The 26,219-nt window shown below is 42.6% G+C and overlaps 1 protein-coding gene across 3 annotated transcripts in view; it reads right to left on the minus strand.

Annotated features, from left to right (window-relative positions):
- LOC119172721 (calcium/calmodulin-dependent protein kinase kinase 1-like) overlaps positions 1-26,219 on the minus strand; it is a 322,158-nt gene that overhangs the window by 81,637 nt on the left and 214,302 nt on the right. For all 3 annotated transcript variants that reach the window (XM_075889943.1, XM_075889944.1, XM_075889945.1), the window contains exon 2: positions 7,308-7,386. In XM_075889943.1, the coding sequence (XP_075746058.1) occupies positions 7,308-7,386 (79 nt within the window). The remainder of the gene's footprint in view (positions 1-7,307; positions 7,387-26,219) is intronic.

The raw sequence follows: 26,219 nt of genomic DNA on the forward strand, positions 1-26,219 counted from the left end.
TTTGGATACGCATAGTTCATATACGAAGAACACATATAGGCTAAAAGAAAATAAGGAGACGGTGCTTGTAGGAGAGCTAGCTGATATTTCACCGACGCAGGCGGAATGTGACAAACCAAGGGCACGCGCGAGCAGCACCATGTCTCCACGCCTTCTCTGTTCTCTGTGTTCTCGGTGCGCTTTCACATTTTATGCGTTACAAACATGCCAAATCAACCATCTTGTGAGCAAGATAAATAGTATACCAGCGTTGTCAAAGTAAAGTACGATGCCATAGCGTACGCACGCAAGCATCCATGCATGCGCGCGCGCGTCCACTCATTCCTCATGTACAGCCAGAAATACAAGCACGAACACATGAACACACACGCACGCGCTCGTTCACTCACACGTAAACACTCCAAATAGTGATGCGTGAAAAAAACATGTCGAAAAGCAAGAAAAAAAACACTATTCTACACGTGAAACCACGACATTGTTAACAAAACTTCGGGCATAAATAAACGAACAACAGACAATAAAGCATAGAAAGAGCACTCTTCCGTGTTTCCTTTCCTGCTTTGCTGTTCTTTGAGCTGAAGTCTTCCTACAGTGTTTTAGCAACCTGCCAAGAAGGGTACCGCCCTAAACCTAGCTACTAGAGACACCGACACCGAAGTTGAATTTTAACTTTGCCAAGACTGAATTCACAGCCTAATGACAGAGCAAATGTAAATAGAACGGAAGGAAGTACGAAGAAATGTCTCGAGTTCTGCTGTATGTAAACTGTCAAAGTCGCCTCAAATATCGTTCGGTCTAAAAACGAGAAAAACATCGACGTGATAACTACACCGCGTCGCTACAAAGAGATTGGATTGGATTGGATAAACTTTTATTTGGTCCTCCAATACACAGATCACTGTGTTGCGGGCAGCTCCCACGTGGGGACTGAGATGCCAAGCTCCTCAGCCGCCTCGCGGGCTTGGTGGACAGCCCAGAGCTGATCTGCCAAGGGCTACAAAGAGAGTCGCATTAATATGCGGTCAGAGCCGGTGGGAGGCTGCGTTCACTTTCAGTGGGAGGAAATCGCATCTTCACCTTAGAGTGCCTGCTCTCCGAGTGTCTCCAGTCACTTGGCCGTTACCCCACCATAAGTGTAGCACTCTTGTAGACTTCGGTAACGTTGAAAGTACGATTGAAAGAAAATAAAGCATAGCGTGGGCAGCTACAGAAATTTTGAGCTTCCTGATCCCGTGCTGGCTAAATATAAGTAAAGGCACAATACATGGACGAAAAAACTGATCGCAGTTTGCTGAAAGCGTGCACTGCGCCTCATTAAATAAATTGCTTATTTTCGGTAATTGCTATTAGATGAATGTAAGTAATAAACGAGCTTTGTGGCACTCTGAAAAATGTAGCCCTGGCATGAACTTCTAACCGTTTTTTTTTTGTGAACTTTCAGACGACTGCTTATCTGTTACAAAACAAAAAATCACCACGACAATGTGTATGGATGGCTAACTAGCGAAGCAGAAACGTGTGCTCGAAGTTCATCCCTTAGTTATCCTTAACGTTTCGCGAAAACACTTTTCAACTATATTGCTTTCACCTACCCAAAAACATTAATTAGTTGTTGCGTCCGGTGTGTTTTTCACATCAGTTTTAGTGAACCAGTGACTAGTAGCGGGGATGGCCCAATTTGTGAGGCTTCTACGTGCTATAGGTGCGTTCATAGGGCAAACGAATTATGAACTTCGATATAATCTAGCCTTATACAGCTTCGTCGTAGTAATAGAGAGGTTTGTAACGCATTTTTACTAAGTTAGCGTTCAGTTAGGTAAACGATAGTTTACAACATTCTTATGTGAATGGCAGCCCGATTCTTGGAACCTTGGTGCAGTATTAAAGAGTGACGTGACTTTGAATCCAGATTAGAGAGTTTCTTGTCGGCATTCCGCGAAAAGTTACACAAATTCGGTTCTGGGAAATGTGGCCCTGCATACTGCGGGTTTCGAAGTGCTTTCAAGTTGGTATATGCCATCGCAACGCTTCTATTTTACTTCCGCCCACTTTTTCGTCTTGCGCAGCTGTGTCGCGGCGAAAAATAAACTCGTGCGTTGACGAGCATGACAATTTTTTCACTGCAAAGCGAGTTGTAGCGAACGAGAGTTTGGCATTGGCTCAGAGTAAACTTTTGAAGCAGAGTATTCATATTGCAAGAATGTGACCTACTTTCAGGCATCGTGACACATTTTTTTTTTGTTTTCTAATGAAATGCCACGCGGACTTTGTAGCCCACCGTTTTTCAGTTGACGCAAAGTCTACAAAAGGTTTCAACGAGGCCATTGTCTCGCAGCATGCCACGCTGGCCAAGACGTGACTGTGCACAAAATCACGTTTAACCTCCACGCCCTTGGAAGACTTAAAGCCGAAAGTACCTAAAAATATGGTTCTTGCTATTGCTGCGTCAGCGTTAGCGTGGAGTTACATTGAAAGGCGCTACATGTGTTGCGTTAGGTAGTCGCCTGTTTTTTCGCTTTATAACCTAGTTCAGGAATGATTCTTAAAGTTGTAGCCCACTGTGATTGTCACAGTGCGAGGGAGTGCCATGCGTTCTCAGACATTTTCAGAGAACAGACTTCGCGTTGAGGCGTAGTCAACTGGTCGTAAAAAAAGTAATGAAAAACGCGAGACACTCCATTTTGCATACGTACGTCTTTCACGTTGAGAGACTTGACATTTCAAACAGCGTTCCTGCATAAATTATGAACTGTTTGGCAGGAAAGAAAGGGCAGTAAGCGTATATTTTTCCTGTTAGTCAATAAAACACCGCAAGCGGAGGGGAAAAAATAGCACGTTCTTAGAACATTTAATGCTTTGCATATACGAAGAATAGAAGGAAACTTGGACACTGACAAAACACACAAAAAGAAAATAGAAGGTTTATGTGCTAATTTGTACCCAAAACTTCTTATAAGTTAAAAACAGTTATCGGTAGTTTTTATTACTCCAACATAGCACTTTGTGTATGAGGGTCGTTTTCGCAAAGAACTGTCCGTTTTTTTTTTGAACTCCTAAGCTTCTTTAACGCCCATCTCATCCTCTGTACGCGCTGTACGCGTGTTTTATTGCATTTCGCCCACTTGGAAAAGCGGCCAGCGTCCCTAAACGAGTCAAACCGGCAGTGCGACAGCTTGATAATTAAGCTATGGCAGCTTCATGTGATTGTGCATGTGCTTACAAAACATGACGTGTAGGGGCGCAAAATCTATACATGACAACATGTTCATATCTTATCGCAATGCGTCATAGAGATTTCATCATGCGCTCGTAACTGCATATGATGAAATCGAAGTTGCACAAAGTGTTACATGGCAACCCTTCTTTATTAGTGTACACTTAGAAAATTTTAATTGTAAATGTTGAGTTACCGTTGTTCGAAATCTCATGAACTACATATTAACGCACTCTGTACGCTTATGCTCCGAACAGATGCCAGCTCAAATGTCAATTAAGAGTAATGTTTGCTCGCGGCAAAGTTCAGAAGTCATGCTGTAATTGAAATGACTTTACGTGTAGACATGCAGTTTTTTTACATTACGCGTTTTTTTGTTGGGCGTGCGCAGGAGCCCTGCGGAAATATGCGCCTCCAGGAACTTCCAATGAGAGCCCGCATCCACATAGTTGCTGCTAGGGCCTATATAATGATAATGCAAAGAATATTTGCGTTAGGAACAAAGGATGCGTGTTTCGTTAAACCGCAGAAAACCTCTAGGATTCAGCATCTCGAAAAAAACCTGAAACATTCATGTTTCATATATGCTTGAGGCCTCATACACTTTCCGCCCTATAGAAGGCAGAAAGGTACATTAAATATTTATTGAAGTATGACAAATTCTGCTAGCTTATACGCAAGTGCCATCATTATACTGTTTATAAAGATGACGTCGCAGATATAGTAAAGGAATATAATTAGAAAAATAGCATTTGTATCAATTTTAGCTCTGTTTGCTTGATGAAAGAAAATGTGGCAAAGAAATTGGCTCTTCAGAGCCTCTCAATTTTGATGTTGCAGCACTCATCGCGCACTAAGGCGAGCACAATAAAGCTTTTGATCCACACATAGATTTAAAGCAATCGCGGACTCATTTGAAGCAGCAAAATTTTCGGTGCATATTACACGCTCACATATATTCACTACAAACAATAATGTTAAGCATAATTGATGTATGCGTAGTTGAAACGAAGTCTCACAGGCTTCAGATCCGCGTACCGCGAAATCGAAGTGCGAATAAGAACCGTCAATCGATTTCTTCTCGGTTTCACAACTTCAAACGAGCAAGAAAAAAAAATAGCGTGCCTTCTGCGACACCTACTTCAATATAAAATATGGTACTTTCTAAGAGAAGCATCACCCTTTTTCCAGCTATTTCGGAAGAAGTGACACTCTGTCAAACCTCGTACGTCAAGAAAATAATTAGCGTGCGTTGAGGAAAAAAAAAGGAAGGGCGCCACAAGAAAGGCCGCTTATGTGTTCTACGAGAACAACCGCTATGACGAAGATGTGGAAATAAAATAAAGAAAGAAAGAAAGAAAGAACGAAAGAGGGAAAGAAAGAAATAGAAGACTATGGTAGGCTTTTTCACAATACCAAGCAAATAACTACTTCAGAACGCGAAAAAGAAGGCGTAGACGCCTAAGATATATCTCTTGAAACACTAGAGGGGAGATACACTACGACGGGGATCAGTACACCATAACGCATTGTACTATATGCCTCGAGGCGCGCTGCTTTTCTTCGTGGCTCAACCACGCTTCAGTGATATACGAGGTCAACGTTCTTCGGAACGTTTTTCTTTGTGATACACGACGCTCGGTGTATTCCCGAAAGTATAACGGCGGGAGAAGCAAAAGAAAGCACTCCATTTTCGGTATGTAGGTTGCAGAGAGTGCTAGTGACCGCTGCGAACAAAGCGTGAGAAAGCACTGGAGAAACACGTTGGCGGCCTGTATTAAGAAAGCATCCCTGGGGAAGGAGTATTTCTTTTGGTCAGAAAATTACGATATCAGGGTCATCGCAGCCAATATCTTCAATATCAGATTTCGGTAAGGTGCTTTGAATGTGTCGGGTGCAGTACAAATTAGGCAAGTCGCACGTGCTAGCACGAGCCAAGCAACAGCAGCTACGTGCCACATGTGACAAACAAGAGAAGCAAATGAGAACAAAAGGTGAAGGAATGAGTAGAGACTGCCATTTCAAGCGGCCACACAGACTTTCTTTGACTTGTTTGTATCTTAAGCGGAAGTTCACCCTAAGTACTTTATTTCACTGAAGTGTACCTTCAATTGTGCATTGCAGTACTATCCCGAAGCTGTACCAAGGCTTATTGTGCTTTAGAGCTTTTCAGGTTGGAGAGATCGTGCGCACGTTTACTCAAAATTGAAGATAACTCTCTCACGAAAATCCCGCAGAATATTTTCTATTGAATATGAACAGAAAAGTGTAGTTGTTCTCTCATTGAATTTAGGTAACAAAAACACAATGTTCGCAGAATCATTGCGAAATTTGTTACTTTTATCTGATTCAATGACACTGGCCTGTTTCTTCGAAAGTGGAGCTTTAGGTGCTTTTACAGACGAGAAGCTTCCCGCACCTGGAGTCGTTAATACGGGCGTCACGTCGAACAAAGCCAAAAAATGTGCAAATTCCCCTGTAAAGTATGCTGCACGCAATGTTTTTTGACATTAGGTAAAGCAATCTTTCAAGTTACACTGTCACGATAGTGGTCTCAGTCAAGAGAGGTACGCTTTACATGGGTGTTTTTGAACCTGTGCTCCTTGATATGTCGATCATATTTCGACCATGTACTCCTATAAAAAATAGTCTTCAAATGCATTCTTTTTGTTTTATTATAGTGTCTGTGATTATAAGCTACCTATTATCCACCAAAACCAGGTCATATATTCGCCACGAATGAACATCCTACGTGCAACAAGACGCATTCGAGATAGCAGTTTTGTGGTACACTTGAGAAATACATATGCTAAAAGAAGTCCACCACAATGGTTCGAAGCTGATATACTTAATCAGACACCGGTTTTCATGATCCGCCGCTTAGTTGGGAGAAAGCAAGGGCTCCACCTTAACATCATTTACCCTATGTGCTTGAGTGGCCGCTCTATTGAAACACCTTAATAATATTCATTGCCTCAATAATCACAATAAACTTACGTTTTTGTTAAGCCTTCAATAATATCCGAAAAGCCAGGTCCTTCCGATCAAGGCTCTTGGTTTTTTTCTAATTTAGGATCACGCTCCTTAAACAAAAACAACGCTTAGCAGGTCAGTAGTGTTGTATATTTGCTTGTGATAATACACGGACTCTCTATGCAGGCTTCGCTTCTCGTCGCTACTACCTACCAGAAAAAAAAATGAAAGATTACACCCGCTGCTTCAATATGCCTACCTCTGAATTCTGTTCTTTTATTTATTCTGTTACAATGCACAAAAGAGGGATGAAGTGAAATTATTTCATATTTGAAACCAGCATGCAAATGAATTAGCACAACCAGAAAAACCTGCAACGCAGCAAATTTTCATTAACAACGTGTTGATTATCGGTAAGGGTGTATTTACGAAAGTCGCAGACACATTCATTCCTCTCGGCGTTTTGATCATCATCATTGCAACTAATTCACAGTCAATTGACAAAACTAAGCATGTGCGATGTAATAATTTTATTAGACAGTAGATAACTAGCTGGTTAAGTGGAGGGAAAGGTAAAATTTTGCACACTGGATAACAATGGCAATATGATGGTCACAGCAAAGGCAGTACGAGCGAAAATATTCGGCCGTGGTCGCTAAGATGTTTTCGTTGCAGTTAAGAGTGACGGTCACACTTATACTGTATGTTCATATATTCAAGTGTTGAACGAAAGTTCGGTGTAAATATTATATTTTAACTATTAAGCCTACCCTAAAAAATCTTTAAACAGACAAGTTAAGCAAAAATATGCACAATGCTGTATGTTGAAAAATAGAACCGCTATGTTTATTGCATCTCGGGCCGGTACGTCTTTGATTTTCTTCCTTCTATACAAATCTTCTGGTTGGTTACAAATGAACACGACGTGTTGCAATGCACATATGGAAGAATTATTCGGTGCATTTCCGCCATCGTAGTGACATACTAGTTTTATCACTACTTCAGAACATGAAATAGAGAAAGGAAATGAGGCAGTGAAAAGAACACTTCACGGAACCAGCGATACTGCATTGCTCCCAGGAGGGAGATTGTACACATCCAGATTGAAGCGCGGACTCACCGCGGCAAATCGCCTATCTTGGGTGGTCTCACTCGTCGTTGGCCGAATGACCCCCAGGACTGGCGCAAGCAACTCGGCCCTGCACAAAAAAAAAAAAAATACGAATGAGTATGAATGAAGACGCAACGTCTGATTTTCGTACATTGTAACGAACCGAACATCACGTTGATGTCGTCCCTGCTTCTTATTATTATGTACTCGTGCTCTCAATCTGAACAAAATAATCGTACCATTAGACTTGCTCGTTCATACAGAAAGGAAACATACTGAGAAAAAGCACCACAACAATCTAGAGTACATAAGTGATAGGCAACCAGTCATAAAGAAATTCAAGAAAACTTGCTGAGAGAAACTCTTTTTGTTACCTGATGGCCAGTAAATATCAACGTAATAGGTATAAACATGACACAATTATTTAGTGGAATTATTAAAATGACTTCCAAAAAAGTTACGTCACATTAGTTTTGTCATGTATTTAGTATTTCAGAAGGCTTTAAAGGTGTGTCGAGTTTTATGCAAATATCCTCCTTAGGTGTTCTCTCCGTGTATGACATGGTGTATAAACGGTTTCATTTTGTATGTGTACATGCACAGGCTGTTTCATACTTAGTGTAAAATGTGGAACGCATTTCTACGGGATTCTTAAAGTGTGAAACAGCGTGTACCTGAAAACATGTTTTGTTTACTAGAACTCGTGATAGAATAGTTGTCACACATGTGCCGTTGGATTGTACTGTTTCTGGACATCTTGTCATCTTCTACATGTCGTGTATTACGCCATTTTTATTTTTATTTTGTAGTATGGTATGTTCCGCTTTCTAAGCGAAAAGTCGTAGCCCGTGCTGCCAAAAAGGTACCAAACTCTCTCATGCACCACTTAAACTCCTCCTTAAAACGCCTCCCAAATCGGCTGTCTTTGTGATCTCGCAACGACTTCCACTGAAAACAAAATTTAGTTACCCCTTAACACTACGTTATATTGGGCTAGTCGGTGCAAGGTTACTTTAAAAACGTGCTACAAGCTAGAAACACATCTCATCTTCGTTCTCGGTCTTTTAAGCTCGCACTACATCTCTCAAGTCTAGTTTTCATTTTGATAGTTTCTTTTTCACAAAGCCAGAGAGCCCTGTGTACCGAGCACAGACTGCGCAGATAAGCCGAGTAGATGCTTGTGAAATAGTAGACAAATACATCGCAGCCTATGTAATAACGGTCGTTTGTAAGTGGGCGGAACTAATGTCCAGAATCATGTGACTTTCCGATGATTATGAGCTTCTCGCTGAGCATGGCGTAAAAAGATTTCACTGTAAAATTTACCTCTTGATCTACAAAATTTCTATTGTTGAAGATGACAAACGCAGTTGTTCGCTCCGTTTTCGTGTGACAAAAATAAAAAGTGGGCATGAATGCTTTACAGAAAAAAAAATATACCATGTTCATCACGGAAAAATGAAAATTTCAAAAATTCGTTTGCGTTTATTAGACACAACACTAATCTATTATAACAGACATCAAAGCTTTGAATATCTGATAGTTCTGAATGACGTTTTTGCATAGTATTAACAGACATCGTCAAGGGCACTGTGATTAATATTTCACTAGGAACGAACAAAGACAACGTTTCTATAATAAATATGTAATAGTTGGGTACTAATATCAAGGCAGCACGGTCTAACCAAGTGGTGCAAATTGTGTCGGTGTGAAAACCAGTTTGACAAATTCCAAGGCACATTCATACAGCGTTAACGTGCCTTTGTCTAACCTAGTAGATAATACCCTGTTGAAGAAAATGGTGCTTCACTGAGCTTTCTGAAACATGTGATGTTGAAAGGTTTCTTGTTAGTAGTCTGTTGTTCTTGATCTCGAGTAAGTTGAAAACAAATCAGATAAACGCGTCCACAGCACACTCGGAGCGTGTGAGATTCAGAACAGTGGTGACACTCCCTTTGGGTTTTTTTTTGGTAAAATAGGATAATTACGTTGCAAGCATGAGATAGCGGAGAACTCAAGCTTTCCAGTCATCAGTATGGGGCAATATATCTACTAATACCTTACTAATCTTCAAGTAAACTTTTCGGCGGGCAAAACCTGCGAATGGTATAGTTTTCTCGCATGTTGTGGTGTTGCATGCCGAAATTGTTCACTTCATCTCGTGGTGTGAAAAACGTCCTTGTTGTGGGCTTGAAGAATTGAATGTGGATCTTTCGGACAATTAGGAAGTGACTTACAACAAAAGTACACCATCTGGCACTAAAGGGAAGCATGTGCAAATGCAAAGTAGCGGGTGCTAACGCTTACACTTGTGGCAGTGGTGACACTGGCGGTCATCACGGCATTTCAAAGAAGAGAAACCGGCAGAAGGAGGTGCAAAACGCACAGTAATGAACAGGCTTTTTCCACGGAAACATACCAATTGCTGGTAATGGGCAATGAGGGACAGAATACTCTGATTGGACACATGGACCCAAAGTACACTTTTCGTTGACGCGCATGCTGCGAATTTTTAGTGTTCAAAGGGCCACTAGCCCGGTTTGACAATTTTGAACTGAGAAGCACAACACGTACAAGGGGCGTTTATGATAGCGTCTGCCAAAATTTGCAACGCTACACGTCACGGAAGTGAGTCAAAGTTCAAGATGAATGCCGCTCTCCCTTCCTTCCGGGCGCGCGCCTAGTGAATGAGGGCATGACGTACTCATAGAAACTGCCCTACGTACACATCAGAGCTTTGTCATCGGTATTATACGTAGACGACTCTGCTCTGAGGTTTCCAATAGTAGCAAGTGCATTCGCTCCAAGGGTGGTCCAGCCGCACACCAGATTGAGCTCGCCCATGAGATGCTTCGCGTCTAAAAGCTATTGCGCTGGTACTGTTCCTGAGACAAAGTTATAGCCACTAGAGTTGGCCGAGAAGTAGTCAGTATTGCGCCGGTACTGTTCCTGAGACAAAGTAAAAGCCACTACACTCGGCCCAGAAATAGCCAGAGAAGAATAAGAGGACTTTCGTCCCGACTCAACTTGGCTGGATTTCTAAAGATGGGATTTGTTATGAAGGTTAGGCCTGATGTTTTGCTTTGTGTCCTTGTGTTTCTTTGCGATAAGCCTTAAAATTAGGCAGCAAGCAATGGCTCACAATCTGTGTCCCGAAAAAATTTTTTTTCACGAGGAAGGAAATTCAATTTTTCCGCTGCAGCAGTGCATTTACAGAAGATTTAAAGCAGTCTAGCGCCACACCATCATTTACAAAACACGCTAGGAATAAGTAAACTCGTTCTCCTTTAATTTCAGTGCCTGCCAATGCAAAAAGGTTGGTGCCGGGAAGATGCACAGCAAGACTGAAGATAGGGAAGGTAGGGGAGAAGGAAAGCATGACGGGAAGTATAGAGACTGAAAGCAAGTTGCCCTTCCATACGCGGAGCGCAGAAGTGACACACACAATGGCGAACGCAGCACTGAGTGTAGTCACACACGCATACCGTGCTTGCGAAAAAACGGACGGCCAAAAAAAAGAGCCTGAATGAAAAGTTGCGCGAAGACGTCCGTAATCAGAATGCACAGCTGGATTGCGTTGGAAACGCAAGTGTATACGCATGGTCAGTTTGCTTCGCGACTGGTCTCAGATGGAGCTGCCGTGTTCAGCGAGCGTTCTTTATAACCACTTGGGACCGGGACACCCATCGCCACATTTCCTCGAGCCTGGCCGTTCAGCCAGGCCATTCCCTGGGTTCGCTAGGCCCTAGACGTGCTTTTTTAGCCGTGACTGCGCTTACTCGGCAGAATTGAGAGTCTCTGCGCACGGAGACTCCCATTCCTGGGCCATGCGGTGACCTACGTAAGTGGGAACATTTCAGCTTTGCCAAGGCGATCATAATACTGAGAGAGTATAACAGCTCCCCCCCCCCCCCCCCCTTTTTTTTCTCGTTATGATAATGGTGGTCTAGACGGAGCAGAATTACAGGCGAAATTCAAAGGGGTTCTAAAATAAGAAAATAAAAAGCGTTCTACTATCCAGCTGATCTGGGATCGAGTGCGGTCCTTCGACTATTCTTCGGTATCCCTAGCAGGCCGCGCGTGACCTTTTTGAGGCGAGGAGGTCTGCTGTCCTCGAAGTAGCAGAATGTAGCAAAGCGTACGTGAGCGGTTTAACGAGTGGGGTGGAGCCAGAAACTTTTTTATTCTTGTGCGTTGGAAGGGCGAAGGGTGCCAGCACAATTGAAGTGTGTTGATGCATGTGTTTGTACAGCGTGTGCATGGATGTGGGTGTGTGCGTGTGTGTGATTGATTAATTTAATTGATTTATTAGGTTCAACGTCCTAAAACCACGATATTATTATGAGAGACGCCGTACTGGTGAGCTTCGGCCATTTCGACCACCTGAGGTTCTTCAACGTGCACCCAAATCTGAGCACATGGGCCTACAACACTTCTGCCTACATCGGAAATGCAACCGCCGCCGCCGGGATTCGACCCCGCAACCTGCGGGTCAGCAGCCGAGTACCTTAGCCACTAGACCACCACGGCGGGGCGTGTGCGTACGTGTGGGTGCGCGCGCGCGCGCGCACGCGTGTGTTTGTGTGTGTTTGTGTGTGTGTGTGTGTGCGTGTGTGCGTGCGTGCGTGCGCGCGTGCGCGCGTGTGTGTGTGTGTGTGTGTGCGTTTGTGTGTGTGTGTGTGTGTGTGTGTGTGTGATTTTCACCGGCGCATAACATAAATACAGCCGCTACAAAATATTGAAATGCAAAATGCAAAATTTAAACTCGCGGAGGGTGTTGAATTCCCCAATTATGGCAATGATTGCAGAGATAAAGACTACATAAATTTGTTTAGAGCCTATACTGTGGTGTGATAACGTATGAGCCTTATACAAATAAGCAAGAGAAGTAAATATTGATTGATTGCAGGTAACGCAATTGCATTGTTGTCAGCTTTAAAAAATGGATAGACGTAATAAATGGAATTGAGCAGAATTGCACGTAACACTTTCATGCCTTAGGAACGGTCAATATTCTTTTTCGCCATGAACTCAAAGGCAGGAGAAAAAAAAATGTGTTCACGTTATAGAAAGAAATAAAGAAGAAAGGAAGGAAAGAAAGAATGAAAGAAGGAAAGAAAGAAAGGAAGTAATAAAGAAAAAAGAAAGAAGGAAGGAAAGAGAGAATCAGCGATACAAAGAGAGGGAAAAAGGACGAAAAAGCGGTGTAGATCTCGACTCCAAGTATCTTTTGTACAGGGACGTCAATGGACTTCCGGGATCGTGAATTAAGGTTCTCAAGAAACGAAACCCAATCCAATAATCTTTTTTTTTTCTGTCGCCAATTGTCCTTACTTCATCTCTTTCCTTTCTGAAACTTGCTTATTCCATATAAATATTTATGCTCTCAATATAAAGCTCTTTTTTTCTATGGTATAAAGTATGTATCCAGTTATCCTTTGAAAATTAGCTAATGAAGTTTCAGTGTTCCAGGACGAATGTTGTGCACGGTTGTTTTCATAACGAAGTTTTAAAGCATCTTGTGTCGTCAATAATATTGTTTCCTGGCGTTCTCTCGTGTTATTTTTTGCATTTGTGCTTCTTTTATTTTTTTTTTATTCCAGGTTTTTAAGACTGGCGTTGGTTTTTGTCAATTATGTTGAGTTCATTTATTGCACTTCGGCGTTGAAACAAATGCCATTCTGAGAAGAAATTTTGGCTTTCTTTACATTTATTGTATAGAAAAAAAAGCGTTGGAACTTTCCAAGTAATAGAATCAACCATTTTTATTTTGCTTTGATTGTTTTCCTAAAGAATTTCGTTAGTCCTCATCGCTAGAACTGCGTTTTGTAATGCTCTTCAAGGGGTCAATTTTTCGGCGTTCAGTTAATCGAATAAGTAACCTAAAAGAATGAAATCATGAGTATTAACAGACTTTCACAGTGTTTATGCATTCCGGAGAATCTTTATGCGGCTCCTGTAGCTGTGCAGGAGCTCTCCGCCTGTAATATCGAACTTTTTCCGATAAAAAGCGCTACAGTGAGATAAAGAAATAAGGACCTTTTTCGGTTTAGAAAACTTCGTGCGACTGCCTGAATACCAGACGTGACGATCCCAGTGGAAGAACATCAAAAACTTATCTTGAGAAAACGCATTCGCAACAGTAAAAAACTACCAACAATGTAGACACAAAATACGAAAACAGACAAACAAACAAACAAACAAAAAAGAACTGGTACACATGCGGTGTGATGCTATGGAGGTACCACCTAAAACTGACAACGTGCTTCACCAAGTTGGCGCAACAGTTACGATGCCCGGGTGGCGGGTTTGACCCCGGCCGCGGCAATCGCATTCCAATGTAGGCATATAGTAGAAGCTCACATACTCTGCGATGTCAGTCTACTTTAAAAAACACCGCATCGTAAAAAATTCTGGAGCCCTTCACTACACAGCGTTCCTCATAACCATATCGTACTTTTGGGACGTAAAACCCCAATATTATTAATAAATAATTACAGCATATCCACGGAGTAAATGATGATGAGTGGGTCGGAGCGCCCATCCATCCATTCATCCGTGTGTCCGTCCGTGCACGCGTCCAATCGCATTCGAGAATGCAGACGGCGCGCGGTTACAACCGACGAGACGAGATCCAAGGAATCCGAGCGCAAGCGTTTTTAGCGCGCCTGCCACTCTGCTTTGTCCACGCCCCACCAACGATCCACCACGTACGGCGACTTTCCAGGAGAATGAGAGAGGCACTCATTCTCCGCGTACCCAGATACAGTCCATGCAGCAGCCAATCCGAGAGTAACGGTACAGCGCCATCTAGAATATCCTCACTAAACTTCAATTTGTATGTACTTCTACGAGACGGAGCCATCTCTTGTACTGTTCGAGAGATACTGCCTTCTTTTCTTTTTCGTCTCTTGTCTGTAACGTGTGACGTATGAGAAGGTTAGAATAAGAGGAGCTTCGCTCCAATAAAAAAAAAAAAAAACCTGTGGCTGGTAGCGAAGAAGAAAGAATGATTCCCTACAGGAATCATTTTGTACGTGTGCTTATAACTGCATGATAATTCTACTACCAATAACATTGTGGCGTCTTATCTATTTTTAAAAGGCAACCAAAAAAGCCATGTCACGAGGAAGAAGCAAGACCGCTATTTGTAAGTACGGCGTTCGTGTAAACACCGACAAGTCGAATGAAAACGGTTGCTGCAATTGATAGTGTATTATAGGCTGTATTTACGGCACAAAGAATGTTGAAAACACTGCGCGGAAAAACAAACGCAGATCATAGCAAGTCAGAGGATGAAACGGGTACCACTTGACATGCCAGAAGTTTGGTAGGATGCATAAAGAAGAACGTACAGGAGATTTGACATTTTGCTGCGATGCTCCCTGTGCAAGTCGCACAGGAAGGTGCGTCAGCGACAGGATGCACGAACAACGCTATAGCTGAGATAATCACATAGCTTCGGGTCATATGGCGAAGCTCGGCAGCATGTGCAAGGGCAAAGAAAATGCTTGAAGACACTGGAATTGAGGAAACACCTAGAAACCAGACAAAAAAGAGAAATGTAATGATTAAAGTGTACGCTCGATGACGGGCGGCCCATTTCACATGTGTCAACTCGCTGTCAATGGCACAAAAGAGATTGAATGAATCGGTGATGTCGCATAGTGTCGTTAACATGGCAATTTGCATGAGCGCATGCGCGTAGTTGGTATATGTCTCCGTTGTTTTCAACCCTATAATAAACCACTGATATTTCACGCTGGCGTCTTGTGCGAACCTTCTTCTTACTTTGTTCACAATAACTGTAGTTTCGCGAATATCTGGCAAAGTTCAACTGCACTCTCGACGTCTTGTAATGGAAACTAATACTTTCCAGTCTTCAAATGCAATTAAGGAATGAAAGGCGCAAAATAGAGGTTTTATTTCTCGAGGCACGAACAAACGCGAATTTGTTCCGAAGTGTATTGCCGCAGGAGAAACAGGTTATCTAAACCACGCGTGTGGTAAGTAAGTTTGGGACATTACACTGACGTAGCACCGAGTTGGGACATCGGCACCATTAGCCTACAGTAGATTCAAAGGGACCATAGATACCTCTTACGTGATTACCTTCTCCTATACTTTCTTACTTTCCTGAGACACTATCAGCGTTTTTTCTTTCCTTCACGAGCCATTATCAGGGATGTGTGGCTCTCACATAGAATGAAACTTCGCTGTGTAGGCTGGCTTTACGTGTAGGAAAAAAAGAAACGTCGTTACCTTGCTTAATAAATAAACAATGCTGCTTCGTTGCCATTCCTTTGTATGTTTTTGCTGACATAGAGAGCACTTGAAGCCATAATCGTTGATGTCCGTCTCCTTAAGTGCTAGTTATACTAAAAAACGAGGAAAGGGTTCTTTCTTGATAGCACTGATCGCATCCGGTGCTAGAAAGCAATAGCATGGTGAAATAATACTCTGCTACTGCACAAGCGTGACTTGAGTTGGGACTACGATCGCTGCAGTTGTTCGCAGGATGTCTGGGTGAGTTGCGTCTTCCAAATAACAGCTATAATGACGCGAAAAGAGCATTGTGGCAGAAGGCGCCATCGCTGGATGCTCTTGAAAGGTGCTTTATATTAAGAGACGCTGGCGAGGTTTCGTAATGCAGGAACCATGGCTTACTTATATAATAAAAAAAAAGAATCAAAGAAGAAAGAAAGAAAGAAAGAAAGAAAGAAAGAAAGAAAGAAAGAAAGAAAGAAAGAAAGAAAGAAAGAAAGAAAGAAAGGAAGAAAGAAAGAAAGAAGGGACGTTTTTTGTTGATTGCCGGGAAGAACGTATTGAGTTAGACTTGACTTTTTTTGCTTTACCATTGCTTGCGCAATGTCTGACGACGCAGTGCGACAGCTGCTGTCACGTAGTGCTACATAGTGCACATACCTGCTTCCGCGTACAAGTGCGAAGTTGCCAAGGGATGCTGACTCCATTGCCAGAATTACATTGCAAGAGGTACGTTGTTAACGCTGACGACCCTAACTCTTGGCAGTTGCTTTCACTGTTCTCCAGGGCGTTGTTAGCTGGCAACGTAAAGTGCCGTTTTGGTAGAACGCGTTTCCCAGTTCATATTATTTATTTGCATAGTCCTGCGTACTCTACTCGTTGGTATACTCTGCTAGATCTAGATAAGCAAACAAAACTGCAATGAAAAGCGAAGCAAATGTTAAGCTCTTCCTTTTTTTTTTTTTGAGGCGAGTGAAACCAAGGCTTGAAGTTTGTTCCTCGCCGTCCTTCAACTTCCACCAGCTTCAGTTCACCTCTGCAGCAGTGGTTACGGTGCTCTGCTGCTAAAACGAACGTCATGGGTTGGATCCTGGCGGCGGCGGTCACTCTTCGATGGAAGCAAAACGCTGCAGGCTCGCGTGCTCTGCGACGACAGTGCACGTGAACGATGGCCAAAATTTCCGTAGTCCTCCACTACAGCATCTCTCATAATCATATAATGGCATAGGCTCGTAAAATTTTAGCCACAATAATTATCACTGCTGCTTCATTTAAAAGTGGTACATGAGCGTTTCGAGCCACGTTTGACCCAATTTAACGACAGTGCTGGGAACGCATCCCTGGCTTTACCAGCTACTAAGAGAGGTAAAGTGAGTCAGCCTCTTCTGAGTTCATTTTTTATCTTCTGATTTTTCAGTCAGTCGCTAAAGCCACGCTCGCACGTAATCGTATATTTTAGCCATTGCCTATCGAGCAGCTAATGGGTAATCTGTTTCAGGAAATTGCGGCTGACGTCCATTAGAACGTCCACCATTACTGTCATCGTTGGCGTAGTGGTGACAACAGAGGATGCAGTGGCTCAGGCTAGTCACTACCATCGCATAATCTCCCCATATTTCTCCACAGGTTTGACAATAATTGTAAAGCCCTGACGTCCAAAAACCATGACGTGATTATGAGGGACACCTGAGCGGAGTGCTCCGGAAATATTTACCACCTAGGGTTCTTCAATGCGCACCTAAATTTAAGTACTCCCGCTAGATAACGTCCAAGCGTTAAAAGTTGCCAAGTTACAATTTCCATGGCGGCCTGTCCGTACCCAGAGATTCTTAGCACGCTCTGGTGCGGCACAGATCTGACCGCCACTGCGGTCAGTTGCTTCGCAGCCACTCGGGCCTCAGGGCCGAGAGTTAATTGGCGGGCAGATGAGATGAGGAAGTTTGCGGGCATAAAGTGGCAGCAGCAAACACAGGACCGAGGTGACTGGCGAAACATGGGGGAGGCCATTGCCCTGCAGTGGGCGTAGTCAGGCTGATTATGATGATGATGATGATGATTTTGAACTCTAAGTACACGGGCCTAAAATGTTTGCTTTCTATTGAAAATGCGACCCCTCCTAATCGTGGGATTTGAACCTGCCATTTTTGAGTCAAAGACGAGCACCTGAACCGCTAGACCACTGTGACAAGTTTTGTCACCACGTTTGAAGCAAATAATTTTCCTTACGAATAGGGTCACTTTATTTAGAACAGCTGACTTGATATTTGCGCATTAGATGCATATTTAGGGCAGTTATGCAGAAAAGTGAAAGCACGTGAACCTCAATTCATAGTTACTTTATCGAGGTTACTTAGACAACAGATACAAAGAAGCGGCGTTTGAATATAGAGTTGCACTTATCTTTGGGTGCGATAGATTGAATGATAAACCAGTAGGCTCTATTTGGAACATCAATTTTATTCACGGGGTAAATAACCAGCACACAGGAGGAACAATGGGTGTACACGTTGTTTAAACTAGACCCTTTTCAGAAACCTTCAGTTCGAGTTACAGTGCTCGCAGGCCTCTTTCAACTGAAGCTCCAAGCTCCTGTAGACGATACTAAGCACCAAGTGCACGGCGTCGTTCTATATGAACGCACAAGCAGAGCGGCTGCCTGTACCTCGTGCTGATTGCCTTTCAGTGTTATCACTTGAAACTTATAACAGGTCATACGGTTAACGCGGACTCGCTCACTTTGACGAGAATGAAAATTGGGCTAGTGGGCCCTACTTCATAATGGAAAGGCAGCGAAACCAGACATGGACAGCTACACAAGAAGCGCACGATGTTTCGTATATCTTCTTTTACTGTCCATGCGTGGTTCCGCTGCCGCTTCATTTTTAAATATGGCTTACTGTGCCTGGCACGGTATCAAAGGCTGCGTAAAAGATGTTTAAAATAAATTGACGTACAGCACTACCAGAACAGCAGGAATGAACACTGTCTAAAATCACGAGAGCCAAATAAAAGTTTATCCAATCCAATCCAATTTAGGGTAGAGATAATCCATTCAATGCGTCGGCGCAGCATGGTTTGTTTGACAAAAAGAAGAGTACCCCACAATTTGTTAAAGCTAATCAGAGCACAAGTGAAACCCAGTTATCTCATGTGCACATTCACGAAGTTTTTATAACAAATTTAGCCCCACGCCACCGTCACCAGACATCTTATTTTTTTCTCCCTTGAATGCCTAACATACATGAGGTTTAATGCAACGGTTGTTGCAGAACATCCATCCCCTGCACCCTTTTACACCTTTGCGCTTTATCTAGCGTATGCCTCACAGATTTCCCAACTTAACATCTGGTGTTGTTCCTGTTCAAGACATGTTAACATCTTTTGCCCTAAAATATCGATTTTATGCAGTCAGAATACAAGTACAGCCTCTATAGCCTCCCCACCCCCCATCCGCCCAGCTTTTTTCTTTGCTGTTTCTTTGTTGCTCTGTAATACCAATATAAACAAACGCGTATACGATCACATTACGAATCAGCATAATACAATAAAAAAGGAAGGGGAGTGTGAAGTATCGACGACTTTTTCACTTCCTCTTTTCACACTACCATCGCACGAACATTGTAAATAATTTGAGCTGCAGCGCCAAAACACCTAGCGGAACGATATGCCGTTTGTCTAAGCCTTCAGCGCAATGAGGAAGTAACCAGTAACAATGCCGTTGGAGCCGTTACGCCTAGACGTAGCGCCGACTTGGTACATCGGGCACGATAACCTTATACGACTCCCAGAGGCGCCGTATAGACGGATTCTTTCACGAGTGCTTCACCCGCACGCCACACCTTACGGCATCGCGGAGGCAAAATCAGTGCTTTCACTGCTACTAGGTCATTCTGAGCACTGTGAGGCAGTCAAACAGAACGATATGTCACTGTCGAGCCCCAAGAAAAAAAAGCTTCGTTACCAAGAGCGGAAATAAATAAATAAGCAATGACGGTCACAACAACGTGAGTTTCTTCCTCATTTACGACGAAAGAATTAGCCTTTCTGTCACGAACATTGACGCATGCCCCATTTGCTGCTGGTTATACGAAATATGCAGCACCTTTTCTGTATCCCATTTAGAAGAACCAGCGGAGAAGAACAATAAAACAGCAAAGTTCGACCTTGTTACTGCAGTTCATGTTGCTTTCACGTATGCTAAGGTCGTCAGGTTCTTGCGCAAGAGATCTCGCTCGGTGACTCAGGACACACGAGAAGCAGCTTCACAACGACGTCAAGTGAACGTCGTCGTAGAAGGCGGCATCAGAAGGGGGCCTTAAGGAGGCCATAGATTGACTGACGTTTATTGCTTCACCCGGGTTGCACCATCCGGTAACAAGCGCCTTCACTTAACTAAATTGGCGTCGACCTATAGTTGTGACACGCAGGCATGTTAAGGGCACCCAGATCCAATGGCAAGGTCTCACAGCGACGTTAAAAGCTCGTTCTGGTCGTCCGTGCCTCCATCCGATTTTTTTTCTGCACTGAACTTACACAAGCCGTGTGGTCTCATATGCATAATGTCAGGTTTTGGTGTGTATATTAGGTATCTGAGCCTCCCAGAACAGCTGCCATGGGAGGTGCTTGTTACGTATTCAACCACCAGGCGTTTTCTGTGGGTTACCTAAAATAAACTGCAATACATACAGATTTTTTTCTTCTTATTCTCTTGCTAATGAATCAAGCTGCAGCGCAAGGCTGCCGTGTCGCACCACGAAGAACCTACAGCGTTCGTACGCGACAGTACCATCATGCATGAAGTACGCGTTGGAGGGGTCGGATCATGTAGGTTTCATGGAAATACCCGCTAAGACTGCGGTATGCTCGTTGCGGAAGCCATAACACATTTTCATTATTTCCTTCCACCTGTCAACCGCCAAAGTTCAGTGTCGTTCACGGAGTGTTTCTCTGCTTCCGTGCATTTAGATAAACATGTACTGCTTTGTTTCGCATAAATGTCTGGCGCTGGTTTAGTGAAACCCACGCGATAGAAAACGACGTACACCTATGGTTTGGTATTTTTCTACTAAGCATGGCGAGTAAAATTTGCAAGTTCATTGTCAGTTGCTTCACTCACTTGATTTCGTTCTCCTATATTAACACGTCGATGCCCCTTTCGTTATGTTTTTGGTATTCTTCACGTTAATGACCCCGGAGTGATAAGGTATATAAGACTCTCCTCTCAATGAGTGAGACATTTATAGTCTATTACAACGAAATAAATGACTGTATGGGTCTTAATTGTTTAGATAGGCGGTATCTATTCTTCGGTATTCGAGTACGTGTTGCGGACTTTCAAGTGATAAAAAATGACTTCGCAATCAGCCCGCAGGAAGCGCTCATGAATGAAGAGAAGTAAAATACTAATGTCGACAAAGCCTATATACAATGCATCCGGTCGTGTATAACTCTCAACTACTGAAGCTGCGTTAGGCAGCGCTGCGTTTGCTCAAGGTTAATTTGGAAATCAAACAGCTAGAACCTATGGTGAGCACGCTGTGCTATAACATCGCTATGCACAAGCATTTTTTTTCTGCTTAAGGTTTTGGTAGCTGTGCGCCATAAGAGTATACTTTCTTGAAATGTCACAGATGAAGAGTAATGAACTAGCAACATTTATCGATGTTTTTTGAGCAAAAAGTTTTACTATACGTTAGATTATAAAATACAAGCTATACAAAGCTGGCCCTTGCATTCAACGAGCCCACTCTGAAACTGGAGCTGACAGACAAACAACGCTGACGTCTTGTCATGTCGCCTTTCAGGCCCTCTAGATGCAACTACCGTTTGACAGTACGTCGACGCTGTGAACAGGGATGCATATACGTTGCAGCAGAACTACCAATCACAAATCGCCTCTTTCGCAAACGCGGCCGTTGATCGCACGGTAAAATTCCAACACGACTTCTACTCGTATGTGTTCGGTAATATGGAACCCCATTGTACAGTAAAAGTTGATAGTGGTAGTCCGTGCTGGACTATACACAAGCCTCAAGTGAACCCAAATGTAAGCGCAACTTTACCTACTGCAGAATTGATATATGTGCCCGACTCCATCTCTTCTCTGGCAACGTGCGAACCACTCACATTTCCAAAGGCTCCACGTTGTGTGCGTGCTTCCGCGTGTGGCACGATGTGTGCCCAGCCGCTTGAAGACAAGCGCATGCACTCTATAGTAACTACTCAGGTGCACCGCAATATTCGCTTTAAGGCAACACGTTGACGCTTCCGAAAACGAAATGGCGGCACGAACGTATGTTATTGTTTCGTGACTGCCTGCCAGCAGGCGCATATCAATGAAATCGCGACGTAAAAGTACAAGGCGTAAAAAGCTGATAAGAAAGAAAAGCGGCCTATGCTCGCACTACATCAGGCTGGCAACTTATTTTTTTTGCCCCTATTAAAAAAAAACTTGGGCATAATGATGCTATGCTAGCGTTTAAAGCGCTAACAGGGCGATATTAACATAAAATAACAAGCTGACAGAAAGTGCGAAGTCAGAAAAAAAGGACATCAAACACATACATTCTATATCCTTTTGTAAGTTTCGAAAAGAACAGTTTCACGATGGGCTAGTTCCATATACTATTCTCGAATAAGTTTAAATCTTTTTGCCTATATACTTCAGGCAGTCTTGCGGAAAGGTCAAAATTCCGTCGTTGCTGTACACTTAGAGCAGTCATACGCACACTTCTTATGGAGATGCAGTCAGGACATTTAACTATAAGCTCGTCCACAGCAATGTGCGACTGAAATCTTTGTGTTATAAGTTCCACAGCGAAATTGACAATTACCAGCGGTGTTGCTCAATCACAACTTCGAGAACTGATCAAGGACTTCCTCTCTCACGCAAAGCCATATCTTCTACAAATCATTGACGTTTTATCGACTGGGACATTCATTCATTCATTCATTCATTCACTGTTTATTCAGACAAAAACAATGATTGCCTAGGTTGAAGGAACTAAAGGCAGATTACCTCTGCCTGACTAAGGTCCCTCCACCCATACATTTGCTCAGGTGAAGTGGAACAAAGGATACAAGTTTCATTGTGCTTTCAAATGAGGAGACACAAAATTCAAATTCAACAAGTATAACAGATGTCGACACATACGTTTTAAAATAACACATTACAGTCATCACCAATTTGCAGTACCAATATAATAAATATGTATATAAAAATGCAACAAGAAGAAATTTCTGACAGAATTACTAAGTACCATAGAAAAATACACTTGAAAAGAAAGAAATTGAGAAATTTTTATCTAATATGCAAAAGCACGAACGACGCAAAAGAAATAATTATAATAAATAATACAATTATGGTTCCTAACAAAAAAGGAAGTACATCTTAACTTTTTTCTTCACACTATTTTTAGTGTTATGTTCTTTCAAAAGTTCACGGACATAGCTATTTTTGTGGAGTAGATAATGTATTTGATATGATAAAGTTTGCTTACCATATGTTGTTCTGAAAAAAGGCAATCGAAAGCGATCAAAGCGTAGTTCATAGGGAGTATCGCTTGGTAGCAATGCTTCATATATGTGCCAACGGTGTTTCCCATTTCATTAATGACATATTAGCTGAGTTTATTATTGTTTATTTGGAAGAGAGTAAGTATCTGAAGCTTGCCGAAAAATGGAGGAGTATGTTCTCTAGGTTGCAGGTTTTCTATGTAGCGTACAGACCTTTTTTGTAAAACTAACAGCCTGCCAAGATTGTTTTTTGAAGTCGTGCCCCAATATAAAAGACAGTAATGTAGACGGGAATGACCCAAAGAATAATATAGCTGGATATTTATCCAGTTTGGAACTAGGGACCTAAGTTTATTTAAAACCGAAATTGATCGATACATATTGGCATGTACTTTATTTATTTGAGGCATGTACTTTTTATTTTTTATTTAAAACATTCTAGTTTTATCAACTGGGACATACGGTAGTGTGGATTGACCTGGCCAGAGAATCTTTTACAAGGGCACGTATTTATATTCTTCACCATGATGCATCAGACTTTACAATCCGCTTCAAAGGCTCTGCCAATAAGATTTCATGTGCGCACAGCTATGAAGTGAGCTGCCAATATATCACCTAAGCCAATTAGAAGCTCCTTGCAATTTTTTTATATTTGCCCGTAACAAAAAACAAGTAAGGTGACCCTTTTGATTACATTCTCTCATATGCGACCCGACTAATTATTTCGGCCTGTCAAATTGCCCGTGGCTGTTATCGCACAAGATGTAGCCTCGACCGGGCAGAAATCGGGAGGCTGGCGCGTTCAGCTCAATAAGCGTCAGCGCCTTAGCTTTCGCAAACTCACCGCAAGCGAACGTCACCACTAATTTCGAGCTCCGTCCGAGAGGGGACAGGTAGGAACGAAGCCTAATCAGAACACGGTTTTCTGCTCCTAAAATATTACACACAGCGGCCTCCATCCCACCGAACAGGAGCGGTGTATCGCGCTCCGCAATGAGTTTTTGTATTCTCAATGTTGTCGCATACACGAGAATGATAGAGCTCTGGGAAGGAAGCGACTTGTTCTGTCATGCATGGACTCTATAGTAGTTCGCGGGAGAGATATAGGGGGTGATAAAATATGCATAGAACAGTACGCGAGCTAAGCGAGAGCGTCTGCGGCTTCGTCGCTCTGCATTGCGTAGTCACATCAGCCCATGACAACAACGATCGTAGCTATAGCCTGTATCGCTCGGTACACCAGATCATTAGGTGGCGTTTTTGCTTTCTGATTTTACATTTTCTTGTACGTTGGGGCACACAAGAAGGTATAGAGATCGGCACGTGAAGTTGTTAAGATGGGGAAGGATCAGGTGGCGTATTGATCGAAAAAGTTGGAGTTCAGTGAAGTCATAAGCTGTTAAACACGACTGATAAAAGTAACTCGTGACGTTGGATCCAGATATAGTGATGTTATATAGCTAAGACTACAAATTAAGGTAAGTTGTAAGTGAATCTAGGGTGCATCAACGCGTATTAGAATGCATAAAGAGTAAATCAACTTGCGTTACTGTGTATCAAGCAAATAAATAGATATTCAAGTGAATTAAGCGCAAAGAAAAAATTAATGAATTTACTGTGTTAACCAGGAGTGAATCAAATGGTATATATGCAAATGATGAATCGATGAAAACTGAACCGAATCACATAACTGCGAAACGAGGCACAGTAAGTTCAAGGAAGGGTGAATTAACCTGCTTTCGAGTGAATTAGGAGGAACCCTTGAAACAACCTTATCTTCCATATTTTGCGTTGTTACTTTTCATTAAATTGTGAATTCTTCTTTCGGGTAGAACGGTGACTATGCCACGCGCTAAAGAGCTGTCCGGAAGGCTTTTGCTATTGTTTATCACTGACCGGAGAGTTACGTAATAAGAACGCACCACTGACCAGGTAAGACACGTACTAAGAACAAAAGAAACTACAGTTTCTTTTTTCGAAATGTATGACTTACTATAGTGGGATAATACTTTCGCGTGAACGTAGATGATAGAGAAATTTTCCTGTACACGCTAGTTAGGAAAGATATCTTCCGCCTTGAAATTTATGCTATGCCTAAAAATTCCCAAAAGACCAGTTTTTTTTTATTAAAAAGAATGATACCTTGTTCTTATGTCTAATGGATCCATGCTTTGAATTTCCCACAGCGTGGGTGATTGAGAGGAACTGTAAAGAAAACGTATCATCAAAAGTGAGTTATACGGATGGTTCCTTTAAATCAGGTACTTTTAGCCTTACCAATATGGACAGGTTCACGCAAGCCTGCTGCTAAACCAATGGAAGCAAAGTGCTAGAGACAGATGTGCTTAAATTTAATGAATTCTCAAAGAACCCCAGATGTCCGAAATTTTTAGAATCCTCTAATGAGGCGTTCCTATACTAATTATATCGTGGTTTCGGGTCGTAAAAACCCAACAACTAACATAATATACGTGATCCTCTACCAGTCTTACCACTCACGTGAGATACGGCGACATCAGTCAATTCCGCTGCGCTAACAGCCCGTTTACCATCCCGCTTGCGTAGCCAAGCGTATAGCGATGCGCTCAAGCGCGGTATAATTGCATAAATGCTAACCCTTAATATGCATTTTGTTACCGCTAAAACGCTTCGTAGAGCAATCACGGGCACATAGAGCAGACTGTTGCTTTGAATGTCATACGATGAGTGCCACAAGCGTGGAGCACTGCTAAACGAGAAGCATAGACGGCCCATTGTAATTCGCAGGACGGGCTACACGAAGCAGTAAATGCGAATGACTGACTTTTGTTCAGCTCTCATTATCAAACCGACCACTGAAAAGTTATAGTCCTCCTTTTGTTCTCCAACGTAAGTATGCGGCTCAGCGCAGCAAGCTTCTCTGCATGTTCTCCCACTGGGCTATGCTGTGAAAAGTAACGAGCGCTCCAGAGAATTTTACCAATTTATGCTAACGACTCAAGGCGAGCAGAGAAAGCAACATAGAGGTGCACTCAAGTGGATATTGCTGGTTGTGATTGCTTCCGCAAGTTAAAAAGTATGGAGGGTTCTTTAACTTTTTTTTTACCTTCATGTGTGCCGATCAACGTATTCTGTGCCGCCAAGTCGGGAGAACGAACGGCA

This window comes from Rhipicephalus microplus, chromosome 3 (assembly GCF_043290135.1).
Source record: "Rhipicephalus microplus isolate Deutch F79 chromosome 3, USDA_Rmic, whole genome shotgun sequence".
NCBI classification, from domain to species: Eukaryota; Metazoa; Arthropoda; class Arachnida; order Ixodida; family Ixodidae; genus Rhipicephalus; species Rhipicephalus microplus.